Raw genomic sequence first — 24,729 nt, 5'->3', positions numbered from 1 at the left:
TATATATTATTTAAGTCTTCTTTAATTTCTCTCAACACCATTTTGGAGTTATCAAAGTAAATAGGTCTTATACATCTTTTATCAGATTTATCCCTAAGTCTTTAATACTTTTTGATTCTGTTTTAATTGGTGCTGTTTTTAAAATTTGAATTTCTAATTGTTCATCACCAGTATATAGAAATGCAATTAATTTTGTATATTGACCTTTTATTCCACTTAACTTTGCTAAATTCACTCTCTATTAAGTTTTTTGTAGATTCCATAGGATTTTCTACATAGACAAACATGTCATCTGTAAATACAGTTTTACTTCTTCTGTTCCAGTCTGTATGCCTTTTATTCTTTTTCCTACCCTATGGCACTAAGATCTCCAGTACAGTGTTGATTAGAATTAGGGAAAGTATATATTCTTGCCTCTTTCCTTATCTTAAGTGGAAAGCATTCAATCTTTTACCATTAAGTTTGATGTTAGCTATAAGTTTTTTGTAGATGCCCTGTATCATCCAGTCTTGTGACTTTAAATATCATTTTTATGTTTATCATTCTAATGTATATGTCCAACCCAAACTTATCCACTGACAGCTATGCTTGTGTTTATCCAACTGCTTACTTGATTGATATCTCCACTCACATTTTTATGTGTCTCAAACTTAACACATCCAAAACTAAACTTATGATTTTCTCTCTACTCTCAACTTGCTTCTTCCAGTGTTTCCAATCTCAGTAAGTGGCAGTGCCATCCTTCCACTTCTTTAGGCTGAAACCTTAGAACCACCTTTCCTTTCCCCACCCCCCTTCTCATACCCCTGTAAGGAATATGCCAACAAATCTTGTTCCTTCTATTTTCATAAGAATTAGGACCAGTGTCTAAGTCACTTTCACCACTTACCTTGATTATTGCCTCCTAATCGCTCTCACTATTTCCCTCTTTCCCTGACATCGTCTTAGCACAGCCAGACTAGTCCTTTTAAAAGTAAAGTATTTTTTGTTTAAGTAATGTAGTTTTAAGGTTCAGAAACAGTGGATTCTTTTACTGATGCAAGAGATGATAAAAGAAATATTTCTTAGGGTTTCTGAAGGATAAACCTAGCATATTAATCAATATGCTAGAAATTAGGTTTTATTAAAAACCCAGAATATTAAAATATTTCTTTTCTACTTCTGGTCTCTTCTTTTTTCTCTTTTCTCTACAAATAATTAGATGACATTATCACTGTCACTGTTGGATTGTCTTGCTTTTCTTGTCATCTGCTGGGTTTTTTCCATTTCTAAAGTATATTAATATTAAAATCTCACATTTAAAAAAGAACTATTTGAGAGATAATAAATATGTTTGATCTTAACTGCCAACTCCTTTGGTTTATAGTCACTTCCTGGAGCAATATGTGGAAAAGGCTTAGCTGTGTCTGGAATGGGTAAGGGGATGGGGAGTAGTGTATTTGCCATCTCTAAATTGCATTTATAGAGTAGGCAGATTTTAAATGATAATTTGCTTTGGCAATTGTTGCATCAGTTTTTAGTGATCCTTTACATTTTTTTGACAAAGTACATTGAAACAACAAATACCTTAAAGACTTTTAAGTGTTAAGGACGAATATAAAATCTTTTAAAGAATAAGTGAAAAATTAAATGCAAATTCTGGTTTTATTGCCAAATAACTGAGATATATATGTTGATTTGCTTGAAAGAGATACTGAAAAATCTGTAGATGATTGGTTTAATTTTAAAATAAAATTATTTGACATAGTAACAGAGTCAGCAAGGACTATATGTTCAGTAATGTTTGGGGGGGAGGAGCTTTTGAGGTATAATTTACATACATTAAAATTTCTTCTTTGCGGTTGTATAGTCCTGTGTGTTGGGCAAATGTATACAGTAGCATAACCACTATCACATTTGAGATAGAATATTTCCATCACCCCAATAAGTTCCCTTGTACTCTAATTAGAAGTTTAACCTAAAAATGACCTTGAGAAAATGTGAAAATCTAAATATATTGTCTTTGAATATCATATTTAAACATTTAAAGAATAAAAATTAATTTAAATGACCTTGAAAGTTATTTTAAGGATATGTCTTTCTAGCATAATTGTGATATCACTTCCAGGTACACTGTTCCAAGAAAATTATCATTTCTGCTTAGCTTTTTCAACAAAAAGGATACTTTAAAATAACAAAGCATCACATTCAAATACTTTATCTTTGAATATTACAGAAGAAAATTCCACAAGACAGAGTGAGGATTTGGGAAGCCAGTTTACAGAAATTTTCATTAAGCAGCAAGAAAATGTCACTCTTCTGTTATCTTTATTAGAGGTAAGTAAAGAACCTTGCTATTTTTGTCATCTTAATAAGCTCCTTTTGTTGCCCTTTTGGGTGTTATTGAGGAAGCAACATATAGATACCTTTTTTTTAAAAAAAATAAATTTATTTATTTATTTATTTTTGACTGCATTGGGTCTTCGTTGCTGCACGTGGAAGCCTAGTTGCGGTGAGCAGGGGCTACTCTTTGTTGCAGTGCACAGGCTTCTTGTTGCAGAGCCCGAGCTGTAGGCACGCAGGCTTCCGTAGTTGTGGCTCACGGGCTCTAGAGCGCAGGCTCAGTAGTTGTGGTGCATGGGCTTAGTTGTTCCGCGGCATGTGGGATCTTCCTGGACCAGGGCTCGAACCTGTGTCCCCTACGTTGGCAGGTGGATTCTTAACCACTGCGCCACCAAGGAAGCCCCTGTATACCTTTTCAAGATAGTGAAATTTGTTGTATCATTACAAGAGATTCACATGTGTGTTTTAAGAACTATGTAGTCTCTTAGAATACTGTCTGCTTATTTCCATTTTTACAAAGTACCGTTATATCTAGTCAATAACAGTTTAATCAGTTTGATCAATTTATATTAACTCTTTTCTTTTTATTGCTTTTTATTTCTTAAATTAATTTTTTAAAGTTTGCCAAACTCTTTGTTTATAGTTTTTGGTACCATTCTATTAGTTGCAAATTTTTGCTTGAAAATGTGAATTACAAATGTTAAATATTTTAAATTCCTATATTGTAGGAGTTTGATTTCCACGTCCGCTGGCCTGGTGTGAAGCTTCTTACTTCTCTTTTAAAACAACTAGGGCCTCAAGTGCAGCAAATTATTTTAGTCAGTCCTATGGGTAAGTGACTCATCTTCCTTATATTATTTTGATTTAAAAGTGAGGATCATAAAAAACAAACAAAAAAATAAAATTGAGGATCATTCTTAAAGGGGGGGGACTGAAATGATGTGTTAATAAATTGTTTATAATTTGAATCACTATTTGTGTTTTTGATCTGCCAGTGTTTTTCACATGGTTATATGTTTCTAGGTGTTTCAAGGTTGATGGACTTGTTAGCAGATTCCAGGGAAGTTATACGTAATGATGTAAGTCAAGTTTGAAGAAAAGTCTAAGAATATGCAGCTTTTTTTCTCTTTTTGCAAATGAAATCTTTGTTGACCCTTATTCAGAGTCATAGAAGTTAGATTTGGAAAGTTGGGGTAATGGTTTAGACCTTTTGAAGTTATATACAAGGCCACATTATTTCTTTGTTTCCAACCTATTCAGACCTATTCAGTATTTTGGCTTAGACAAATGACTTTGCTATTCAAATTTATTCCTTCCACAAGTTTAGGATTTCTTCCATCCTTTTCTGAAAGGTTGTACTGACACCAAATTCTACCTCCAGAAAGAGCAGAGGAAACATCCCTAGACACTGAACTGCATAAACTTAACAAAGTGTAACATTTGGAATCATCACCCTTAATTGATTGAATACATATTTCAAAGGATTTTCCTTGTAATCTCTATTTAACTATAGAGGATGATTTGCTCTGGAGTTAATTTTTCATTCTGATTTACTTTAATATTTGCATATACATTCGAGTATTTTACATTGATTCAATATTGTTTTGTTGCTTGAACATTCTTTTCTGTTGTTATCTACAACTTGATCAAAACCATAATACTTTAGATAGCAATTGGAAAAAATCTTTAAAATTAAAATTTAGAGCTAAGGGATCTTATCAAGCTAATTCAGTCTCCATATTTACACTGAGAAGCCCAAGACTCACAGAAACCAAGTGATTTGTTCTTTGTTAGTGATGTCTCATTCATCTTTGTTTGTGGTACCTGGCCCTGTACCTTTCTCATCTTAAGTGCTAATAAATACCATTTGGATTGCTTTTAGTCTCACAACTGTTTCGTGACAAAGCAGAGACAAAACTGAAATGCTCTTGACTTCTAATCAAGACAGTTTTTTTTTAGCTTTGCATTTAAAATTTTGTAGTACATATGTCAATGCAGTAATATAAGTGGTGAAATGATATAGTAGTATAACTCATGAGAAGGACAGTTTTTATTCTTTAATATTCTTTTAAGAATTGTGTACCTATCTATTAGGAATTTCGAGTGTCTTTTCTTGACTAAAATATTAGTATGTATCTTAAACCTGAATTTGGTGTTCTGCTCTTCTCTTTCCTTTAACTCTCTACTCTTTTTTTTCTTTTCCTAACCTTTTTTCCTCAGTTTTTATTTGAGACAGATAAAATGATTCACTATGTTGGCTTTCATTACTTTTACGATTAGAGATTAAGTTATATTTTTGCTGTAATGTTTAGGTTTTGGAGTTTTACAGCCATCTTTCCTTTGGCTTCACAGATTCATTTAAATTCTTTGTGGAGACTTACTCTCGAACATTATGCAGTAAAACACAGCGTAATACACCACAGTTGACTCCAGCAACCAGAGGAAACTAACTGGCACCTGTGGCAGTTACTGGTGGCACTCTGTTACTGCCCAGAATAATACACTGCTTTCCCCCCCTCCTTTGTATCTTTTTCTTTCTTTATCCTTCTTTTAAAATTCTCTTTTCATTTCCTTCTTTTTAATATTTCTCATTGCATTCAATGACAGTTATTAACATTGACTAACCTCCCTGGGAGCCTGTTGGTAAAAATTTTTAGCCTCAGTTTGTTTTATATTTGAAACATTTATTTTGATCTGGATTTAGAGAATTAGTTGGTCATTTATCATAGATACAGTGAACTATCATATTTATTTATGTTACTTAGGGCTTAAAAATTAGCAAGAAATGTTGAGAAAACTCTAGGAAGTAACTACCAGCTCACTTCTAAATGATAGACAGTAATTCCATTCTTTAATTTTTAGTTTTTTATTATGAGAAATGTAAACACACACGAAAATAGAGAATACAGACAAACCCGCCCCCTAAACCCATTAATTTTCAAGATTTTATTATACTTGCTTCATCCACCCCTCCCCTCACCACTCTCCTTTATTTTTGACTAGAGTATTTAAAAGGAATCAAACAATCTGTATAATTTCACTATTACATACTTCAGTATACGTGTGTGTGTGTGTGTGTGTGTATTTCCTTATATAACTACAATGTCATCACATTTAATGAGATAACAACTTTGTCTTAGCTCTCATTAAATAAGATAACTATTCTGTACTCAAGTTTCCAAGTTGTCTCATAAATGTCTTTTACAGTTGGTTTCTTCAAATCAGTTTCCAGACAAGGCTCTCTCATTACATTTGATTGTTAATGTCTGTTAACTTTCTAAAGGACTTGATTAGGCTCTGGTTCACCTCTTTGCTTTGATATTTCCTAGATGATGCAGTGTACTTAATTTTGCAACACATCAGGAAATGTAATATCTGGCTGTCTCACTTGTAGTGATCAGTGGGTTTGATTCAGGTGGTGACAGCCAGATCCCTCCATGGATCCCTTCATCCATTACATCTGATCATTCATTAATGATCATTGCCTGAATCAGTTATTTTGTTAAGAGTTTCAAAATGATGATTTCTATAATTCTGTCATTCTTTCACATTTATTCAGCTGTAATCTTCCTCAAAGAAGAACTTTACTTCATCAACCAGTATATTTTATTACCCTGAATTATAATTCATAGATGAAAGGGAGGATAAATAGCTAAATCCCTTTAATTACTGGTTTTTATTTTATTTTATTATTTTTTAAAGCAACCCTAGGGGTTGAGCTATTCTTTTTTATTTTTTTAATTAACTTATTTATTTATTTATTTATTTATTGGCTGCATTGGGTCTTCTGTTGCTGCGCGCGAGCTTTCTTTAGTTGCAGCAAGCGGGGGCTACTCTTCGTTGCGGTGCGAGGGCTTCTCATTGCAGTGGCTTCTCTTGTTGCAGAGCACAGGCTCTAGGCACGCAGGCTTCAGTAGTTGTGGCACATGGGCTTCAGTAGTTGTGGCTCACGGGCTCAAGAGCGCAGGCTCAGTAGTTGTGACACGCGGGCTTAGTTGCTCCGCAGCATGTGGGATCTTCCCGGACCAGGGCTCGAACCCATGTCCCCTGCATTGGCAGGCAGATTCTTAACCACTGTGCCACCAGGGAAGCCCTACCAGTTTTTAAAGTAAGGAATTGGTGCCCACTTACTTTCAATGACCAATGAGTATACTTTCATTTCTAGTAACATTTTAGTGGATGTGTTTGATTAGAGGAATATGTCTCTTAATAGTCACGGAAAAGAAACTGATATGTATTGAGAACTTAGGTTCTATAGGAGTTATTTTATCTCCTTTAGTCCTCATAAAAACTCTATGACAAAGATACCATCCTTGTTTTACACATGGCTATACTAAGACTTACATTACATAAGTTACATACAGAGTTTAAGTAATTTGCTTCAAGTTGCACAGCTAGTAAGTAGACCTTTAAAAAACCCACTGTATCGAACTCATAACCTTAGTGTTCTTTCCACTGTATTTATTCCTCCCTGTGTTAGCAGTTAAATTAACATTAAGTAGGAGAATATGACATGTAAAAATAACCACTTTTGCTTTCTTTCTCATCTTAATGTTGAGACTGGACAGTAAGGGAAATGAGTAGGAAAAGCCCAGTAAGGCTGTGGGCATTTTTTGTCTTATATGAATACTTATTTGCCCAGTACTGACAGCCAACAGCTTATTTGATTCTTTGGAACTTTTGAACTACTTAGTTGCTCTTCCTCTTCCTCTAAAAAATATCTGTTTTTTTCATTAAGTATTTTCTGTCTCTTTGACCATTATGGTATTGTTGGGCTCCTGTGGGCTCATAAAATACTTGTTGTTTGATAGTGAAATAAGCAGAAATGGTTAACAGTGAATATTTCTTGAATAATAAAGAGGTTGCAAAATATATAACCTAAATCTAGCTCAACAGGAGCTGAGAAAGCTAAAAATCAGAAGCAAAGACTACTGAGAATTGTCTCATACTAGACTTGGTGTTCATGAGGCATGAATTCTCATTCTTCTTTTTTTCTATCAACTTAGAGTCAAGTTTTGGGAATTTCCGGGCCAGTTAATTACAAGAATATCTGAACTTTCCCTGCTAAAATGTGGTGATGTTTATTGATTTATATTATTGATTTCACAATTTTTATTGTTACTATTGTGAAGCATGTACAGAGGCATTACTGAGACAGATATAATCATGTTCAACTCTCTTAGACCACAGTGAAAGCCAGGTAATGAATGATTGATGAATTGATGAATATGCAAGAATTGTTGTATGTTTATATTGTACGGTGAAGAGAGAACTGAATTAGGAATTGGTAGACATGGGTTCCAGTCAAGGGTCTGTCTTTTGAGATTTATATAGCTTAGGGAGGTAAATTGCTCACCTTCTCTGTCCTTGTTTGCCCTATCTATAAAGTGAAGGAGTTGGACTTGTGAAATTCCTGCCACTTCTAAAACTCAGTGGTTTTTAAAGTAATTTTTAAATGTCTTGTAAAAGTTGTATTCCACTAAACATTATCTTTCTTCTCCATAAGGGCGTCTTACTACTACAGGCACTAACAAGAAGCAATGGAGCAATCCAGAAAATTGTTGCTTTTGAAAATGCTTTTGAGAGACTACTGGACATTATTACCGAGGAGGGGAACAGTGATGGAGGTATAGTATGAAGAGATTGATTTGGAAAGATTCCTTTTGTTCTCACTGACTTGTTAACTTTTCAGGAATGCAACTGAAGGGAGAAATGAGGACATACATTTTCTTTGTTGTTTTGTTAGATGTTGAAAGAGGCTTCCCTGAGGGAGGATGGATGCCTTATATTCTTTCTTTCTTCCATTATGGTGTGTTGAATATGGATTTCTTTTTATTTATACTGCTTAATATTTGTTAAACTTCCAGAATCTATTGATATCTTACATCATTTCTGGAAAATCTCAGCTATATCTCCTCAAATACTGCTCCATCACATTTTTTCCTATCTTTCTGAACTCAGATTCAGTTCTCTGTCATATGATTAGATTCTCACTTTATCATATTACTTTCTTGTCTGCCATTTTCTGTCTTTTTATCTTTTCAGGCTTTCTTCTGGATTATTTCTTCTGACCTGTTTTCTATTTAAACAATTCTCTCTTCACCTGTATTTGATCAGCTTTTGAATGTGTCCATTGAGTTTTGAATTTTTCTTTTCTAGAAGTTCTGCTTGTTTCTTTGGCAAATTTGCTAGGTAATTTTTTTATAACTTTGTTTTCTCTGCATGTATTTTCAACTTATCTTTTATTTCTTTGAATATAAGAAACAATTACTTCACGATCTCTGTCTGATAATTGCAGTATTTTAAGTCTTTGTGGGTCTGGTACTTTGCTCTGCTGGTTCTTACGCATGGTACAACATTTTCTGTGTACATGGTTTTCTTTGACTATGTTTTGTGTTGTACTTAGCAGAATTACTTATAGGAATTTGAATCCTAGGATGAAAGTAATTTCTTTCAGAGAAAATGTGCTTGTTTCTGCCAAGCCCTAGGGGTGCAGTTTGTCTGGGATCATGTCATTCCAGATTGAAGGGTTGATATTCCCTGGACTACTCAGGCAATGCAAACCTGAGCTACAAAACCTATGAAGACTAGTTAACTTTTCATTTTTTGCACCCTGAGGATATATCCTTTTTTTTTTTTTTTTTTTCCTTAGGATATATCCTTTTGAGGTCCCATTTTATTAGGTGAAAAGTTTTCTGTTAGATTCCTTCCCTACCTTGTGTATACCCTTGGCTTTGGTTTGTTTTCCCTCTGTCCCATGAGACTGTCAAAATGAAAAGTTTAGATTTATCAAGATTGAGAAATGTACTGCCAGCCAAAAGGTACTTTTATACTTAACTAGCTGTATAGATATCCATTTGCTTGTCAGTTTTAGCCTGCTGTACTATCAGTTCTTTATTGCTCCTAGGCTTTTTTTTTTAATTCAGCATTTTTGTTGTTTTTAATGAGAAATTGATCAAAAAACCTAGCACTAGAGTCAGAGGAGAAAAATGAGTTTATTTGCATTCACTGAACTGGGGTTAGCAAGTAGTGTAGTATAGTTGACAGTTGTTGGCTTACTAATGTGGAAGGCAGGGCCAGGCTGGAGATAAAGATTTGAGAGTCTTTATAATATAGGTAAAACAAAATTAGATAAACGAGAAAGATTAGATGAGTCACTTCGAGTAAGTGAAGAGTGAGAAAGGAAGTGCTAGGACAAACCCTAAGGAATACAAATTGTTAAGAGATCACAGAGGAAGAGGTATTGGTAAAAGAGACTGAGAAGAAACAGGCTGCGGGGCAAGAGGAGAACCACACTTAGAAGGGTTGGGGGAATTGGTAGCACTGTAAGAAGTCACTGAGTTATCAAGATAGGACAGAAATGTATCTGTAGGACTTAGAACATGGACATCATTGGTGACCTTGGGGACAGCATTTGTGTTTAGTGGTTGCCTCAGAATCCAGATTGTAGTGTCAGAGGAGTAAATTAGAAGAGGGAAAATAGAATAGCAGAGAAAACTCATATCAGGAATTTGGTAAAGTCAAGGGAGAGCCAGGTGAACAGAACTGGAGGTTGACAAGGAACTATTTTTCTCTTCTTAAATTTTTTATTGAGATATGAAATATTTCAAACATACAGAAAACAATAGAAAATAGTATAACAAACACTTGTGCGCCTACCATCCAGTTCTTTTAAATAAAGTATCCTTCTGAATATAATCTCACAACTTACTGTTTTGGTTTTTTTTTTATTTTTATTTATTTTTTTCCGCCACACGGCACGTGGGATCTTAGTTCCCCAACAAGGGATTGAACCCGCACCCCCTGCAGTGGAAGCTCGAAGTCTTTACCACTAGACTGCCAGGGAAGTCCCACAACTTGCTGTTTTTTATTCAACCTTGTGTTTCTGAGATTTATCCATGTTGATATATATTACTCTAGTTCATTTATTTTAAGTGCTATATATTATTCTGTATTATGAATATACTATGATCTATTATTTTCTGATTGAGTTGACAATTAGGTTGTTTATATTTTTGCTAATATAAACTGTTACAGTGAATGGTCTTTATGTATTTACTTGTGTATTAAGTTTCTCTATATACCTACAAATAGAGTTGTACTTTTTTCACCATTACCAGATATTGTTGAATGGCTCTCTTAAGTGGTTTTATCAACCTGTACTCCATCAGCAGTGTTTTCAAGTTCCTGTTTCTTCACATCCTTGTCAGTCCTTCCTTGCCAATTTGATGAATGTGAGATCATATCTTATCGAGATTTTATTTCGTTTCTTAAATTAATGAGATTAAGCATATTTTCATGGGAGTAGTCACCATCTATTTTTGTTTATCTTTTACCCCTCTGAATAACCTTCTTGCCCATTTTTGTATAAGATTGTTTTTCCTTTTCCAGTTGATTACTGGGAGTTCTTTATGTATTCTGGATACTAATCATTTGTTGATTATACATGTTTCAGTTATCTTCTATTAGTTTGTTTATACTGTTTGTATTAAAGTTTAAAATTTTAGCATAATAACGTGTTGGGGTTTTTTTATAGTTTATGCTTCCATGTTTTGTTTAAGAAATCTATCTCTACCTCAAGGTCATAAAGAGAGTTTCCGTCACTTTCTTATACTGAAGCCTTTTAAAATGTGTCTTTTACATTTAATTAATAGGGATTTTGCATTTGAATGATGTTATAAGATTTGTGATCAAATTTCCATACGTGTGAAGGTCTGTTTCTGAGTTCTCTGTTATGTTCCATTAGTCTATCTAGTTCTACACTAAAACCACACTCTTAATTACAAAAGCTTCATCATAATCTCCTATCTATTAGAATATAGGAAAAATTTCCTATCTTGGCCCTCTTCAGAATTGTCTTATGCATCTTTCCCTTTTATTCTTCATATGAATGAAACTTATTTGCTAATTAAATTATCTGAAAATCCCAGTTGGGATTTTGATTGGAAATATATTGAGTTGTTTGGGGTTTTTTTTAAGTTATTATTTATTTATTTTTGGCTGTGTTGGGTCTTCGTTGCTGTGCACAGGCTTTCTCTAGTTGTGGCGAGCAGGGGCTACTCTTAGTTGCGGTGTGCAGGCTTCTCATTGCAATGGCTTCTCTTGTTGCATAGCACAGGTTTTAGGTGCGCAGGCTTCAGTACTTATAGCATGCGGGCTCAGTAATTGTGGCTCGTGGGTTCTAGAGCACAGGCTCAGTAGTTGTGGCACACGGGCTTAGTTGCTCTGCGGCATGTGGGATCTTCCCGGACCAGGGCTTGAACCCGTGTCCCCTGCATTAGCAGGTGGATTCTTAACCACTGCGCCACCAGAGAAGTCCCGGAAATATATTGAGTTTAAAGATTAAGGAGAATCATCATTGACTTTTTCTATCCATGAACCCAGGTATATCTTTTAATCTATTCAGGTGGTCTTTTATGTCTTTCAGTAATGTTTTATAATTTTGAGCACAAGAGTTGTATATTTTTTTTATTAGATTCATTCCTAGGCATCTTATACTTTTTGTTACATGTGAATGGGATCTGTTTTTATTACATTTTCAAATTGGTTACTACTTGATTTTTGTATATTGATCTTGTATCCAACCATCTTATTAAACCATTAGTTCTCCTTGGACTTTCTGTGTAGATACAATATTTTCTACAAATAAGTGTAATCTTTTTTTCTTTCTTTTCAGTTCTGATACCACTTTTCTTTTCTTTGTCTCATTGTACCGATTAGAATCTCATGTATTGCTGATGGGAATGCAAAATGATACAACCATTTTGGAAGACCGTTTGGTGGTTTCTTACCAAGCTTAACATACTCTTTTATTTTTACTGATTTTTGGCCATGGTATTCTATTTATTTATTTATTTATTTATTTTTGGCTGTGTTGGCTCTTCATTTCTGTGCGAGGGCTTTCTCCAGTTGCAGCGAGTGGGGGCCACTCTTCATCGCGGTGCACGGGCCTCTCACCATCGCGGCCTCTCTTGTCGCGGAGCACAGGCTTCAGACGCGCAGGATCAGCAATTGTGGCTCACGGGCCCAGCTGCTCCGTGGCATGTGGGATCCTCCCAGACCAGGGCTCGAACCCGTGTCCCCTGCATTAGCAGACAGATTCTCAACCACTGCGCCACCAGGGAAGCCCTTAACATACTCTTAACATACAGTCCAGCAATCACACTCCTTGGTATTTACCCAAATGAGTAGAAAACTTATATCTACACAAATCCTGCACATGAATATTTATGGCAGCTTTATTCATAATTGCCAAGACTTGGAAGCAACCAAGATGTCCTCCAGTAGGTGAATGGATAAACAAACTGTGGTACATTCAGACAATGGAATATTATTCAACGATAAAAAGTTATCAAGCCATGAAAAATCCTGGAGGAACCTTAAATGCATATTGCTAAGTGAAATAAGACAGTCTGGAGAGGCTACATACTTTATGATTCCAAGTATATGACATTCAGAAAAGACAAAACCATATGGAGACAGTAAAAAGACCAGTGGTTGCCAGGGATTCGGGGGTAGGAAGAAAGAGGAATGAATAGGTGGAACACAGGATTTTTAGAGCAGTGAAACTATTCTGTATGATACTGTAACGGTGGGTACATGAAATTATTACATATGTTGAAATCTATAGAATTTACAACACAAAGAGTGAACCCTAATGTAAACTATGACCGTGAGTTAATAATGTATCAATATTCATTCATCAGTCTAACAAATGTACCACACTAATGCTAAGTGGTAATAGCAGTGGAAACTGAGACGGAGGGAGTATATGGGAATTCCCTTTATTTGTTGCTTGGTTTTTCTGTAAACCTGAAGCTGCTCTGAAAAACCAAGTCTGTTTTTTTGGAGTTTTTGTTGTTGTTGTTGTTTTGTTTTGTTTTTGACCCTGCCGCACGGCTTGTGGGAATCTTAGTTTAGTTCCCCAACCAGGGATTGAACCCAGGCCCTCGGCAGTGAAAACGCAGGGCCCTAACCACAGGACCACCAGGGAATTCCCTAAAATCTGTTCATTTTTTAAAAGCAATTAATTCTTATAATCATGCAGCTTAACTAGTAGGAGCAAAAGTGTGCATGTACTACACAGAGGAACCTACTCGCTGTGAGCATCCAGCCTCTTTTTTTCATATGCTTTGCAGAGGAAACAGAGCTCATTGGTTAGGAAGCCGGAGGAGTGGCCAGATATCTGTAAGGAAAACCAGGAGGGAGTCGTTAGTGTTTTAGAAACCAAAAGAAGAGGAAGTTTCAAGGAAGAGGCATAAAGACAACAATGTCAGGTGCTTCTCAGCGATTAAATAATATATGACTGAATCATTCAACAGATGTTTAGTAGTGACCTACCATGTATACATCTGATGTCTTGTCTCTCTCTCTTTTTTTTTTTTTTTTGGCCTCACCACGTGGCATGCGGGATCTCATCTCATCAAACCTGCGCCCCCTGCGGTGGGAGCGCAGAGTCTTAACCGCTGGACCACCAGGGAAGTCCCGAAATGTAGACTTTTCTTTAAAAGCCATTTTACTTTCTTCTTGGAATGCTTTTCTGCATCCCACCCACTTCATGTGACTAATTCCTGCTTATCTTTCCCATTGGTGTTTATTTTATTATTTTATTTTTATTTTGGCCGCACCATGCGGCATGTGGGATCTTGTCTCTCTATCTGCTGAGGATACAGAGAGGTAAGTAGGACATTCACAGAGTCCTGTCTTCATGAGTTATAATCTAGTGAAGACAGATACTACATAATAATAAAAGGAGCAGGCTACTGTGAGAGCGTATAGCTGGTGATCCTAACCTACTCACTGGATCTCGCTAATCATTCCCGAAGAAATGATGTGTAAGCTGGATTTGAAGAAAATATGTGAGTTACTGAGGTGAGTGGATAGTTGAAAATGGAAGTCAGGAGATCACTGGGGGACCTGAGAAGGAGCAGGCTTACTGCCGTGCACACTGAAGAGATGCTGAGCATTGAGATTTTTCTTTTGAAAATGTTTGAGGATTGAATTTTCCTTCAGGTTTTATCAAAACCTTAACATTCCACTTTACATTCTTTCCCCAGGTATAGTAGTGGAAGATTGTCTGATTTTGCTTCAAAACCTGTTAAAAAACAACAATTCCAATCAAAATTTTTTTAAAGAAGGCTCATATATTCAGCGTATGAAACCTTGGTTTGAAGTTGGAGATGAAAATTCAGGCTGGTCCGCACAGAAAGTGACTAATCTGCACCTAATGCTACAGGTATACTGTCCTTAGGCATAAATGTGATAAGAATTTTGACAGTGATCCTTTCAAAGAAAAGAAAATGGCTTGTGTTTGATAAATCCAGGATGTTGAGTTGGTTTCAGATGGGCTTTTACAGGAAAAAAAACAAAAACAAAAAAACCCTTTTAATGTGGAGATTTGCAGTTATACGCAGAGGTGGAGATCCCCCCACACACCCCCATCAGTTAGTTTCAATAATTATTAACATCTGGCAATTTTGTTCCATGTTTTATCCCCCTCTCTGGCCCTGCAGGATTATTTTAAAGCAAATCCAAACATCCAGTTTCCTGATAGGTTTTGCACTAGAAAATAACAGGTTAGCTTGTTGAGTTGAATTTTTAAAATCTACTATCTTCAATTAAGGTTCTAATATCATAAATTTTAATACTCAGAATATTAAGTTCAAAGAAATTCATTCAGTAAACATTTACTGAGAGCCAGGCACTGGATGCTTGGAAATGAATGGTAATGTCCCTGCCCCCAAAGATTAATAGTCTTGAGTTTTAAATCTAATACAAGTTAAATTGACAAATCACGTGTAATTTTATTTACGCTTTATGGTGAAAGCTTGGTGGTGATAGACAGTAAAAGCAAAGACAGTAGGATCCCAAATGAATTCTACATCAGAGAAAATGGCGAAGTTTTTAGAGTATTTTACTTACTTATCCCTGTATTGAATTCCCCTTCTCCAGACCCTTAAGCTTATACGGGTCTCCCACCTTACTGACTCTCTAGTGATTCCTGTGGGTCTTTGAGTGTCTCTGAATTGTGCCTGCATCTCTGAAGTTGTGTTCCTCAAAACTAGGTGGTTAATCAGACTGGTAATTAGAATCCACATATTGTTGCATGCTCTGGGAGTTGCCTGCATAGCGTTGATTGATAATTAGGGTGACCATATGCCCCAGTTCACCAGGCCAGTATTCATTTTGTAATTACTAATAGTGTCCTCTTTCACTTCAGAAGTGTTCCAGTTTAGATAATAAATTATATAGTTAGCCTATTTAGAATATGCCTAAAAACTGTTAGGAAAATATTTTACAGGAGAACATGGGCAGAATCTTTCTATTTATACTCCCATCTTCATTGTCTCTGTTTTTACATGTCAGTATTACACATTTCAAGGCTATTAGTTTTTTATGTTTTAGAAATAGTGTCCCAGTGGTAAGCTTGATATTTTTGCTCAACACTGCTTTCTTAATAAAGGAAATTCCTCTAGAAAAGTAATTTTCAAAACGTGATTAGAGAAAATGAAGGGATCCGATGATGTGCAAATTACATATATATTTCCTGCCAGAGTGAAAATTTAAACTGTTTGAGCAGCTTACTCATGTTTTATAGCTTAGGGTACTATGTAAATAATTATTTTTGAAGAAAGTCTCACTTATTAAAAAGTAAAAGTACTATTTTACCCCCTAAAAAAATTTAGAATAGAGTGCTGCATATCAACAGAAAAACACAGTATTCTAGTTATATAGTAAGTTAGTTCTTTCTGTAAGTATTCTTTACTTTTAGAAAGTGAATAAACTAGATACTAATCTTGAAGAACATAAACTTCAAAATAAAGAAACTGAGTTTAATTCACTTTAATATATTCTCCACTCAAAGACTGAGTAGTTGATGTAGTCATAGCTTCACAGGCCATAGGTTATCTTCTGCTTTTCACCCTATTAGAGGGCTCTTTCTTGATAGCTTTATTGCTTATATTTAGGGTTGCTTGTATTTCAAGTTCTCTATTTTGCACCAAATGAAAATGCATTATAAATGATGATAAACAATCCTTTTTGGATAGATATTTCCATTTAGAATTACTCATCATTACAGTTATAATTATGGAATTCTAGGCCACTAAAAATTGAAATTGATCCACTTGAGGATAGTTCATTCAAATTTTGCAAATTAAATTTGGGGGAAGCATCTTATTGAAAAATTTTTTAGTTGTAAAACGTTTATATTTTTTCTTGGAATGATAATTTTATGACTAATTCTACCTACAGGAATCCGTTCTATGCCGTTTTTTGGATAAATACTGCCAGTGACTCTCAGAAAGCTCATTACCTTATGAGAGACTCCTTTTCATTATTATTATATTTGTTACGGTGATCTGCGATCAGTACCTTTGATATAACTATTGTATTTGTTTTGGGGCACCACGGATCACACCCGTGTAAGATGGAGAACTTAATTGATAAATGTGTGTGTTTGACTGCTCCACTGACTGACTGTTCCCCGTCTCCCTATTCCCTGAGACATAACAATATTGAAATTAGGCCAGATAATAACTTTACAGTGGCCTCTAAGTGTTCAAGTGAAAGGAAGGGTCGCATGTCTCTCACTTTAAATCAAAAGCTGGAAATGATTAAGCTTAGTGAGGAAGGCATGTTGAAAGCCTTCATAGGCCAAAAGCTAGGCCTCTTGCACCACTTAGCCAAGTTGTGAATGTAGAGGAAGAGTTACTGAAGGAAATTATAAGTGCTACCCCAATGAACACATAACGATAAGAAAGTGAAACAGCCTTATTGATGATATGGAGAAAGTTTTAGTGGCCTAGATAGATGATCTAACCAATGACAACATTCCCTTAAGCCAGAGCATAATCTGGAGCAAGGCCCTTACTCTCTTCAATTCTGTGAAGGTTGAGAAAGGTGAGGTAACTGCAGAAGAAAAGTTTGAAGCTAGCAGAGGTTCATGAGGTTTAAGGAAAGAAGCTGTCTTCATAACGTAAAAGTACAAGGTGAAACAGCAAGTGCTGATGTAGAAGCTGCAGCAAGTTATCCAGAAGGTCTAGCTAAAATAATTAATGAAGGTGGCTACACTAAACATCAGATTTGCAATGTAGATGAGACAGCTTTCTACTGGAAGAAGATGCCACCTAGGACTTTCATAGCTAGAGAGAAGCTAGAGAGAAGTCAATGCCTGGCTTCAAAGCTTCGAAGGACAGGCTGACTCTCTTGTTAAGGGCTAATGCAGCTGGTGACTTTAATTTAAAGCCAGTGTTCATTTACCATTCCAAAAATCCTATGGCTCTTAAGAATTATATGCCACATCTTTTCTGCCTGTGCTCTATTAAATGGAACAGCAAAGCCTGGATGACAGCATATCTGTTTACAACATGGTTTACTGAATATTTTCAACCTACGGTTGAGACCTACTGCTCAGAAAAAAAAGATTCCTTTCAAAATATTACTGCTCATTGACAATGCACTTGGTCACCCAAGAGCTCTGATGGAAGTGTACAAGGAGATTAATGTTGTTTTCATGCCAGCTAACACAGTATCCACTCTGCAGCCCATAGACCAAGGAGTGATTTTGACTTACAAGTCTCATTATTTAAGAAATACATTTTGGTTTCTTTGTTTTTTAATATTTATTTATTTGTCTGTTTGTTTGTTTGGCTGCACCAGGTCTTAGTTGCAGCATGTGGGATGTAGTTCCCTGACCAGGGATCAAACCCGGGCCCCCTGCATTGGGAGCGTGGTGTCTTAACCACTGGACCACCAGGGAAGTCCCTAAGAAATACATTTTGTAAGGCTGTAGCTGCCGTAGATAGTGATTCCTCTGATGGATCTGGGCAATTGAAAACTTTCTGGAAAATGAAGAACATTTGTGACTCATGGGAAGAGGTCAAAATATCAACATTAACAGGAGTTTGGAAGAAGTTGATTCCAACCGTCATGGATGACCTTGAGGGATTCAAGACCTAAGTGGAAGAAGTAACTGCAGATGTGGTGGAAACAGCAAGAGAACTCGAATTAGAAGTGAAGCCTGGAGATGGGACTGAATTGCTACAATTTATGATAAAACTTGAATGGATGAGGAGTTGCTTCTTATGGATGAGCAGAGAAAGTGGTTTCTTGAAATGGAATCTACTCTTGGTGAATATGCTGTGAAGATTGTTGAAATGACAACAAAGGATATTACAAAAACTTAATTGATAAAGCAGTGACAGGGCTTGAGAGGACTGACACCAATTTTGAAAGAAGTGTGGGTAAAATGCTATCAAACAGCATTGCACGCTACAGAGAAATCGTGAAAGGAAAAGAAAGCCGATGCGCTAAACTTCATTGTCGTCTTATTTTAAGAAATTGCCACAGACACCCCAACCTTCAGCAACCACCACCCTGATGAGTCAGCCGCCGCCAGCATCAAACTCCACCAACAAAGACATTGTGACTCGCTGAAGGCTCAGATGGTGGTCAGCATTTTTTAGCAATAAAGTATTTTTTTTTAATTTATTTTTATTTATTTATGGCTGTGTTGGGTCTTCGTTTCTGTGCGAGGGCTTTCTCCAGTTGTGGCAAGCGGGGGCCACTCTTCATCGCGGTGCGCGGGCCTCTCACTATCGCGGCCTCTCTTGTTGCGGAGCACAGGCTCCAGACGTGCAGGCTCAGTAATTGCGGCTCATGGGCCCAGTTGCTCCACGGCATGTGGGATCCTCCCAGACCAGGGCTCGAACCCGTGTCCCCTGCATTGGCAGGCAGATTCTCAACCGCTGCGCCACCAGGGAAGCCCAAGTATTTTTTTAATTAAGGTTTGTCCATGTTTTTTTAGACATAATGTTATTGCACACATAAGGGACTATAGTATAGTGTAAACATAACTTTTATTTGCAATTAGAAAACCAGAAAGTTTGTGTGATTTGCTTCACTGTGATATTTGCTTTATTGTGGTAGCCTGGAAGAGAACCTGCAGTATCTCCGAGGTGTGCCTGTAGTTTTTAAAAAGCAGGAATAGAAGGGTAATAAATGTAAAACAAAAACCAAAAAATAAAAACCACTGACGTCTAACTAGAAAGGTCCAAGAACAAGAGCCAATGTGTAGTCCTAAAGCCTCTCTCCTGTGACGTCAGTTTATTAATGAAGCCTCTTTGAGAATGTCTGGTAGGCCAGACGTGGAAACATTAACTATTTTAATTCTTCATAATTTACTGATTTAACTACTGACTGAGTTTTTCCACAAATTCTAGTGATTGCCGGTCACCTTTTTATTCACCAGCAGTAAAAATAGCACTTTTCATACCCATTTTATTTTTTATATTTTATCTCCCCCCACAAAAACGTCCCCTTTCTTAGTGAAGTCATTATCTATCATATGCACCAACTATAGCAATAAAATTGTTTTAGTCTCCTCTGTTATATCATTGATTACTTCTGTACATTTAGGGTAACATTTGTATAGCACTTTGTCATTAATAAAGTGTTATCATAAATATGCCATTTGATCTTGATATATATATATATATATATAAGATTTTGTACATACATATGCATATAACTCTAGTTTTAAAATGTAAGGTATATATAAATTTATTTTGAAGATGTAACTGTGCTGAACAGTTGTTTGAGATAACATTTTTCATGTCTCTAAAATTTCATGTTCGAGGTTAGACTAATCATAGCATCATAGAACCTTAGGGATTTAATTAGCATTAACAGTCAATGAGGCTAACCCCTTGCCTAATGCACAAATCTTCAGCCATGTCTCCAGTTGTTCATTTTACCCTCCCTTTAAATATTTCCAGTTTGGGGGGAATTTTATCACACCTCAGGCCATTCTATTTTCAGACCTGCTTTATGATTAGGTCTTTCATCCTTACTTCCATAAGAAATCTACCATCCTCTTACTTATTCATTTTTTGAATACGGACTGTGTTACAAATACTGTGCTTGTTGTTTGGGATACAAAAAATGACTGAGGCAGTTTCTGCTCTCTGGGAGTTCACAATGACCTGAAGGAGATAAAATTAAGGAAATAGCATAATGTGGTATGTACTGTAACAGAACTGTGGCCATGAGAGCATGAAGGAAAGAGCTCCTAGATCTGGCTGAGCAGTTGAGGGAATCCTTCACATAGGTTTTCTGTTCATATAGATCAAATTTGTCTCAAGACTTTTCAAATCTTTAAAAGACAGATTTTGTGTTCTCTTTCTTTCGCAGCTTGTTCGTGTACTGGTTTCTCCAAACAACCCCCCCGGTGCTACCAGTAGCTGCCAAAAAGCTATGTTCCAGTGTGGCTTACTGCAGCAGCTTTGCACTATCCTAATGGCCACTGGAGTTCCTGCTGATATCCTCACTGAGGTAAACCAAATAAAGGCAGAGGCTACTCTGTGGAAGCTGAAATCAGGAAGCCTAGGAAGAATTAGATATCAGCTGAATGAAAAATAGGAATTGTTAACCATTCTTGTATGTTAAATTCCTTCTTGACCCTATAAAATATTAGCATAATGATGACAGTATCAATTCCAAAAGGTGTATTCATTCCTCAAGTTTAATAATATGTAAATAATGTTAAAGCTTAGAAGATTTCTCATTAATTTTATTGTATTCAACAGGAGTGTACAGCATGATTTATGTTTTTAATTTTGAGCAGAGTATGACTTGGTCAAGTAAGATTTGAGTCTTATTCGTAGAATAATAAATTCTTTTTCCTTGACATACGGCATTTTCTGTTTCCTGCCTATTAAGAAAAAGAAGTTAGTTTGAAAAAAAGAAAGGTTTAGTTTATTTAATTTTTTTTCTCAAATTAACACATGCATATTAAAAGCACAGATAATAGTAAAAGTTTTATAGCAAAAACTGTCTTTGGACTCCCTCCTCCCTACCCTAAGCCCCACTTCCCCCCTACATAACCCTCCCACTTTACTTCCTCCTTGTCACCCCAGTAATTTGTATTTAAATCAATAATCAGGGTTTATAGTTTTATGACTATTCCAATACTGTTTCCTGCTAAGCCAAATAGAGCCCCATATCTTTTTTTTTAATAACCCTTTTTCTTTCCTGAGTTATAATAGTATTCTTTTTTCATTTTACGAATTTTCTATATATCTATACATATTAACACTATCATGTGCTTAACTCATTGTTCCCCATTCCAGACCTTCTTCTGGAAGCCCTCCATCCTCCTGCTCCAATATGGGCTGCTTATTCTCTATTTCTGCCGCACATCTCTTATCCTGGGACTTTCATTCACCATCCTCCAACGATCCTTTTTCCTCTCTCTTAACGTGGGGATTCCTTGGTTATCTGGATTCTGTGTCTTTTTCTCCCACCCCTTGGTTCATTATCTTATTTTATTTAACTTCCTGAGAGAGGGCAAATGGCAAGATAATTTGTTTTTAGCTCTTTCATGCCATTCCCCCACCTGCAGTATAACTCTAATGTTTGGTTAGGTATGGAATTCAGAATTGGAAATCATTAACACTCAACTTTTAGAACATTATTCCAGTGTTGCTGTTAAGAAATCCGAAGCCATTTTGAATCGTCATCCTTTTTGTGTAACCTGCTTTCTCTCTCTACAATCTTTCTTTGTTTATGGTTTTCTGAAATTTACTGGTGATGTGCTGTACTACACACCCCACCCCACCCCCAATAATTTTTGGGCCCCTTCAAGCCAGAGACATAAGTACTTCCGTTCTGAGGATGTTTTACGTATTCCTTGACCATTTCCTCTTTTCTGTTTCTGCAACTCTATTAATAGATTGTTAGACTTTCTGGATCCAGTTTGTCTTTTTATTCTGTTTTCTTGGAGGTTTTTTCAACTTCATCCTTAAATTGAATTTTTAATTTGTTACGTTTTAAATTTGTTCTCTGATTTTATTTTTAAGCATCCTTTTCTTGTTTCATAGAAATGGATTCTATCTCATAGGAGATATTAATTATAGTTTTTTGAGATTTTAAATGCATGTGGTCAAGTATTATTTTTAGTTAGAGGCCTACGCCTAATGTTTTAAAATGTTATCTCAAGAAAGTGTTACAAGACTATAATGCTGTCACTGATTTTTTTGGTGTCTAAGTTTTGCCGTTTAAAAGCAAAAAGCAAAAGAATATAACATTTTCTTCTTTTGAAAACAGGTGTTTTCCCTTGACTGACTTTCTCTAAATTCTCTCCCCCATCCCCATTCATTACAGACCATTAATACTGTATCAGAAGTTATTCGAGGCTGCCAAGTAAACCAGGACTACTTTGCTTCTGTAAATGCACCTTCAAACCCACCAAGGTAGGAAAAGGGAAATACTGAGATCCCACAGAGGAAGTAAAAACTTACTTTGGGATTTTAGGATATCTCATATACACATCTTATTCTTTTAAGAAGTTCAGTCATGTGTTTTGAAACAAATTATCTGACAAGATAAATATGTTGGTATTTTAAGAGTTTGTGGTCTTTGGAACTTATGTATTTGGGCTCAGGTATCACTTCCTAGCTATGTGCCTTAAGCAAACAGATCACTTCATTTCTCACAGCTGCAGTTATCTTTTCTGTGAAATGGAGATGAAAATAGTTACTTGCTTGTGTTCTGGCTATGGTTTTTCAGTCAATAAAAATGACTAGTTATTGATTTGTGTACCTGGATTGCAATGTTTCTTTTTGTTCTTTTCTTTTTAAATGCAACAGACCAGCCATTGTAGTACTTCTTATGTCCATGGTTAATGAAAGGCAGCCATTTGTATTGCGCTGTGCTGTTCTCTACTGTTTCCAGTGTTTCTTATATAAAAATCAGAAAGGACAAGGAGAAATTGTGTCAACACTTCTACCTTCCACTATTGATGGTAAATAATTTAATTCTTTTTTTTTTTTTAATATTTATTTGGTTGCACCAGGTCTTAGTTGCGGCAGGCGGGCTCCTTAGTTGCAGTGTGCATGTGGGATCTAGTTCCCTGACCAGGGATCGAACCCAGGCCCCCGGTGCTGGGAGCGCAGAGTCCTATCCACTGCGCCACCAGGGAAGTCCCGTAAATAATTTAATTCTAATTTCAGTTTTAAAGTAAGTAATTGTCTTTTAAGCTTTTAATGGTAAAATATATCATAAGTGTGTAGTAGATATTTAAATGTAGAATATTAGAATGTAATAGAATATTTAAAATATTGCATTTCCTTGAATTTGTTTTAGAAATGTAGTTTTTAATTAAGGTAATAATTTCTGGAGTATTACCATCATCGGTTTGATGCCTAAAGTATTCTAATATTTCTTTGTTCTGCAACTTTTCTTCCAAAGTACTTTTTTGTCATCTTTCCATTTGTTTTTGAAAAAACAGACTTTTGAAAGTGTTACTTAATACTACTAATTAACAAATTTTTAAGTAGCATTTCATACTATTTTTGTGTGTTTGGAAAGCAACATAATTAATTTTTACCTTATTATCTGCCTGCCATCTTTGTAGCAACAGGTAATTCAGTCTCAGCTGGTCAGTTGTTATGCGGAGGTTTATTTTCTACTGATTCACTTTCAAACTGGTGTGCTGCTGTGGCCCTTGCCCATGCTTTGCAAGAAAATGCTACCCAGAAAGAACAATTGCTCAGGGTTCAACTTGCTACAAGTATTGGCAACCCTCCAGTTTCTTTATTGCAACAGTGCACCAACATCCTTTCACAGGTAAGGTAGCCAGCAAAACTTCTCTAAGTGGGGGGGGGAGGGGGGAGAAAGTTTCACTTTGATGTCAGTGATACAGGGATTTAAGGATGTCCTTAGTAGATGTAGATGAAAAAGGAGAGAGGCAAGGACTGCTCATTAGCTCATTATCACCAGAAACGGTTTTGTGGAGAGAAAGCAATAAATATTCTTATAAGAATGGTTTTGCCAAATTGTGAATAAGGTCTGCATCATGATGGGAACACATGTTCTGGACAGAAAGGTGGTTTTTTTGGATTTGTTTTCTTTTTATATCATCCACACAATTCTTGCATGTCATTTTCTGTTTCTGCTTAATAGCTGAATTCGGGTCATTTGTGAGAGGGAATAGAATAGAGTGGTTCATAGCTGTGCACCTTGCTCTTTCTCTTCCCAGAGCAATTGATCTTCCTTTCAGAAAACAAAAATAAAATACCACTCCAATGCTTATATAGTTAAACAGTAAACCCCCTGATGTCTGTGAGCTCTCAAATCCTCAAAATGCCAAGGCATATAATTTACCTAGTAAGATGTAGGTAAACAACTTAAAATGTTTGCATTCCTTTAGACTCCTAATGAAAACAGCGAAGCTTCATTGAAATGTGGATGCTAAGGCATTTAGGAATGTCCCTTACTGTTATTAGATGATTTGCCCACATGTGCCAGCCTTGCTGTTAAACAATTCAGGTTCATGCTTTAGCAAAACTGTAAAGTCATAGACATTCAGAGTCACTCAAGGAGAGTAAAAATGTACATAAGTCTAAA

At 35.9% G+C, this 24,729-nt stretch overlaps 1 protein-coding gene across 3 annotated transcripts in view; it reads left to right on the top strand.

The window, feature by feature from the left end:
• USO1 (USO1 vesicle transport factor) overlaps nt 1-24,729 on the top strand; it is an 85,743-nt gene that overhangs the window by 40,416 nt on the left and 20,598 nt on the right. For all 3 annotated transcript variants that reach the window (XM_082463755.1, XM_082463757.1, XM_082463756.1), the window contains 9 exons: nt 2,216-2,316; nt 3,051-3,153; nt 3,346-3,401; nt 7,829-7,949; nt 14,379-14,557; nt 20,515-20,655; nt 22,486-22,574; nt 22,971-23,125; nt 23,738-23,949. In XM_082463755.1, the coding sequence (XP_082319881.1) occupies nt 2,216-2,316; nt 3,051-3,153; nt 3,346-3,401; nt 7,829-7,949; nt 14,379-14,557; nt 20,515-20,655; nt 22,486-22,574; nt 22,971-23,125; nt 23,738-23,949 (1,157 nt within the window). The remainder of the gene's footprint in view (nt 1-2,215; nt 2,317-3,050; nt 3,154-3,345; nt 3,402-7,828; nt 7,950-14,378; nt 14,558-20,514; nt 20,656-22,485; nt 22,575-22,970; nt 23,126-23,737; nt 23,950-24,729) is intronic.

This window comes from Balaenoptera physalus, assembly GCF_965194825.1.
Source record: "Balaenoptera physalus genome assembly, chromosome: 5".
NCBI classification, from domain to species: Eukaryota; Metazoa; Chordata; class Mammalia; order Artiodactyla; family Balaenopteridae; genus Balaenoptera; species Balaenoptera physalus.
Note: the sequence above shows the minus strand (reverse complement) of the source record. Positions and strands in the feature narration are given on the sequence as shown.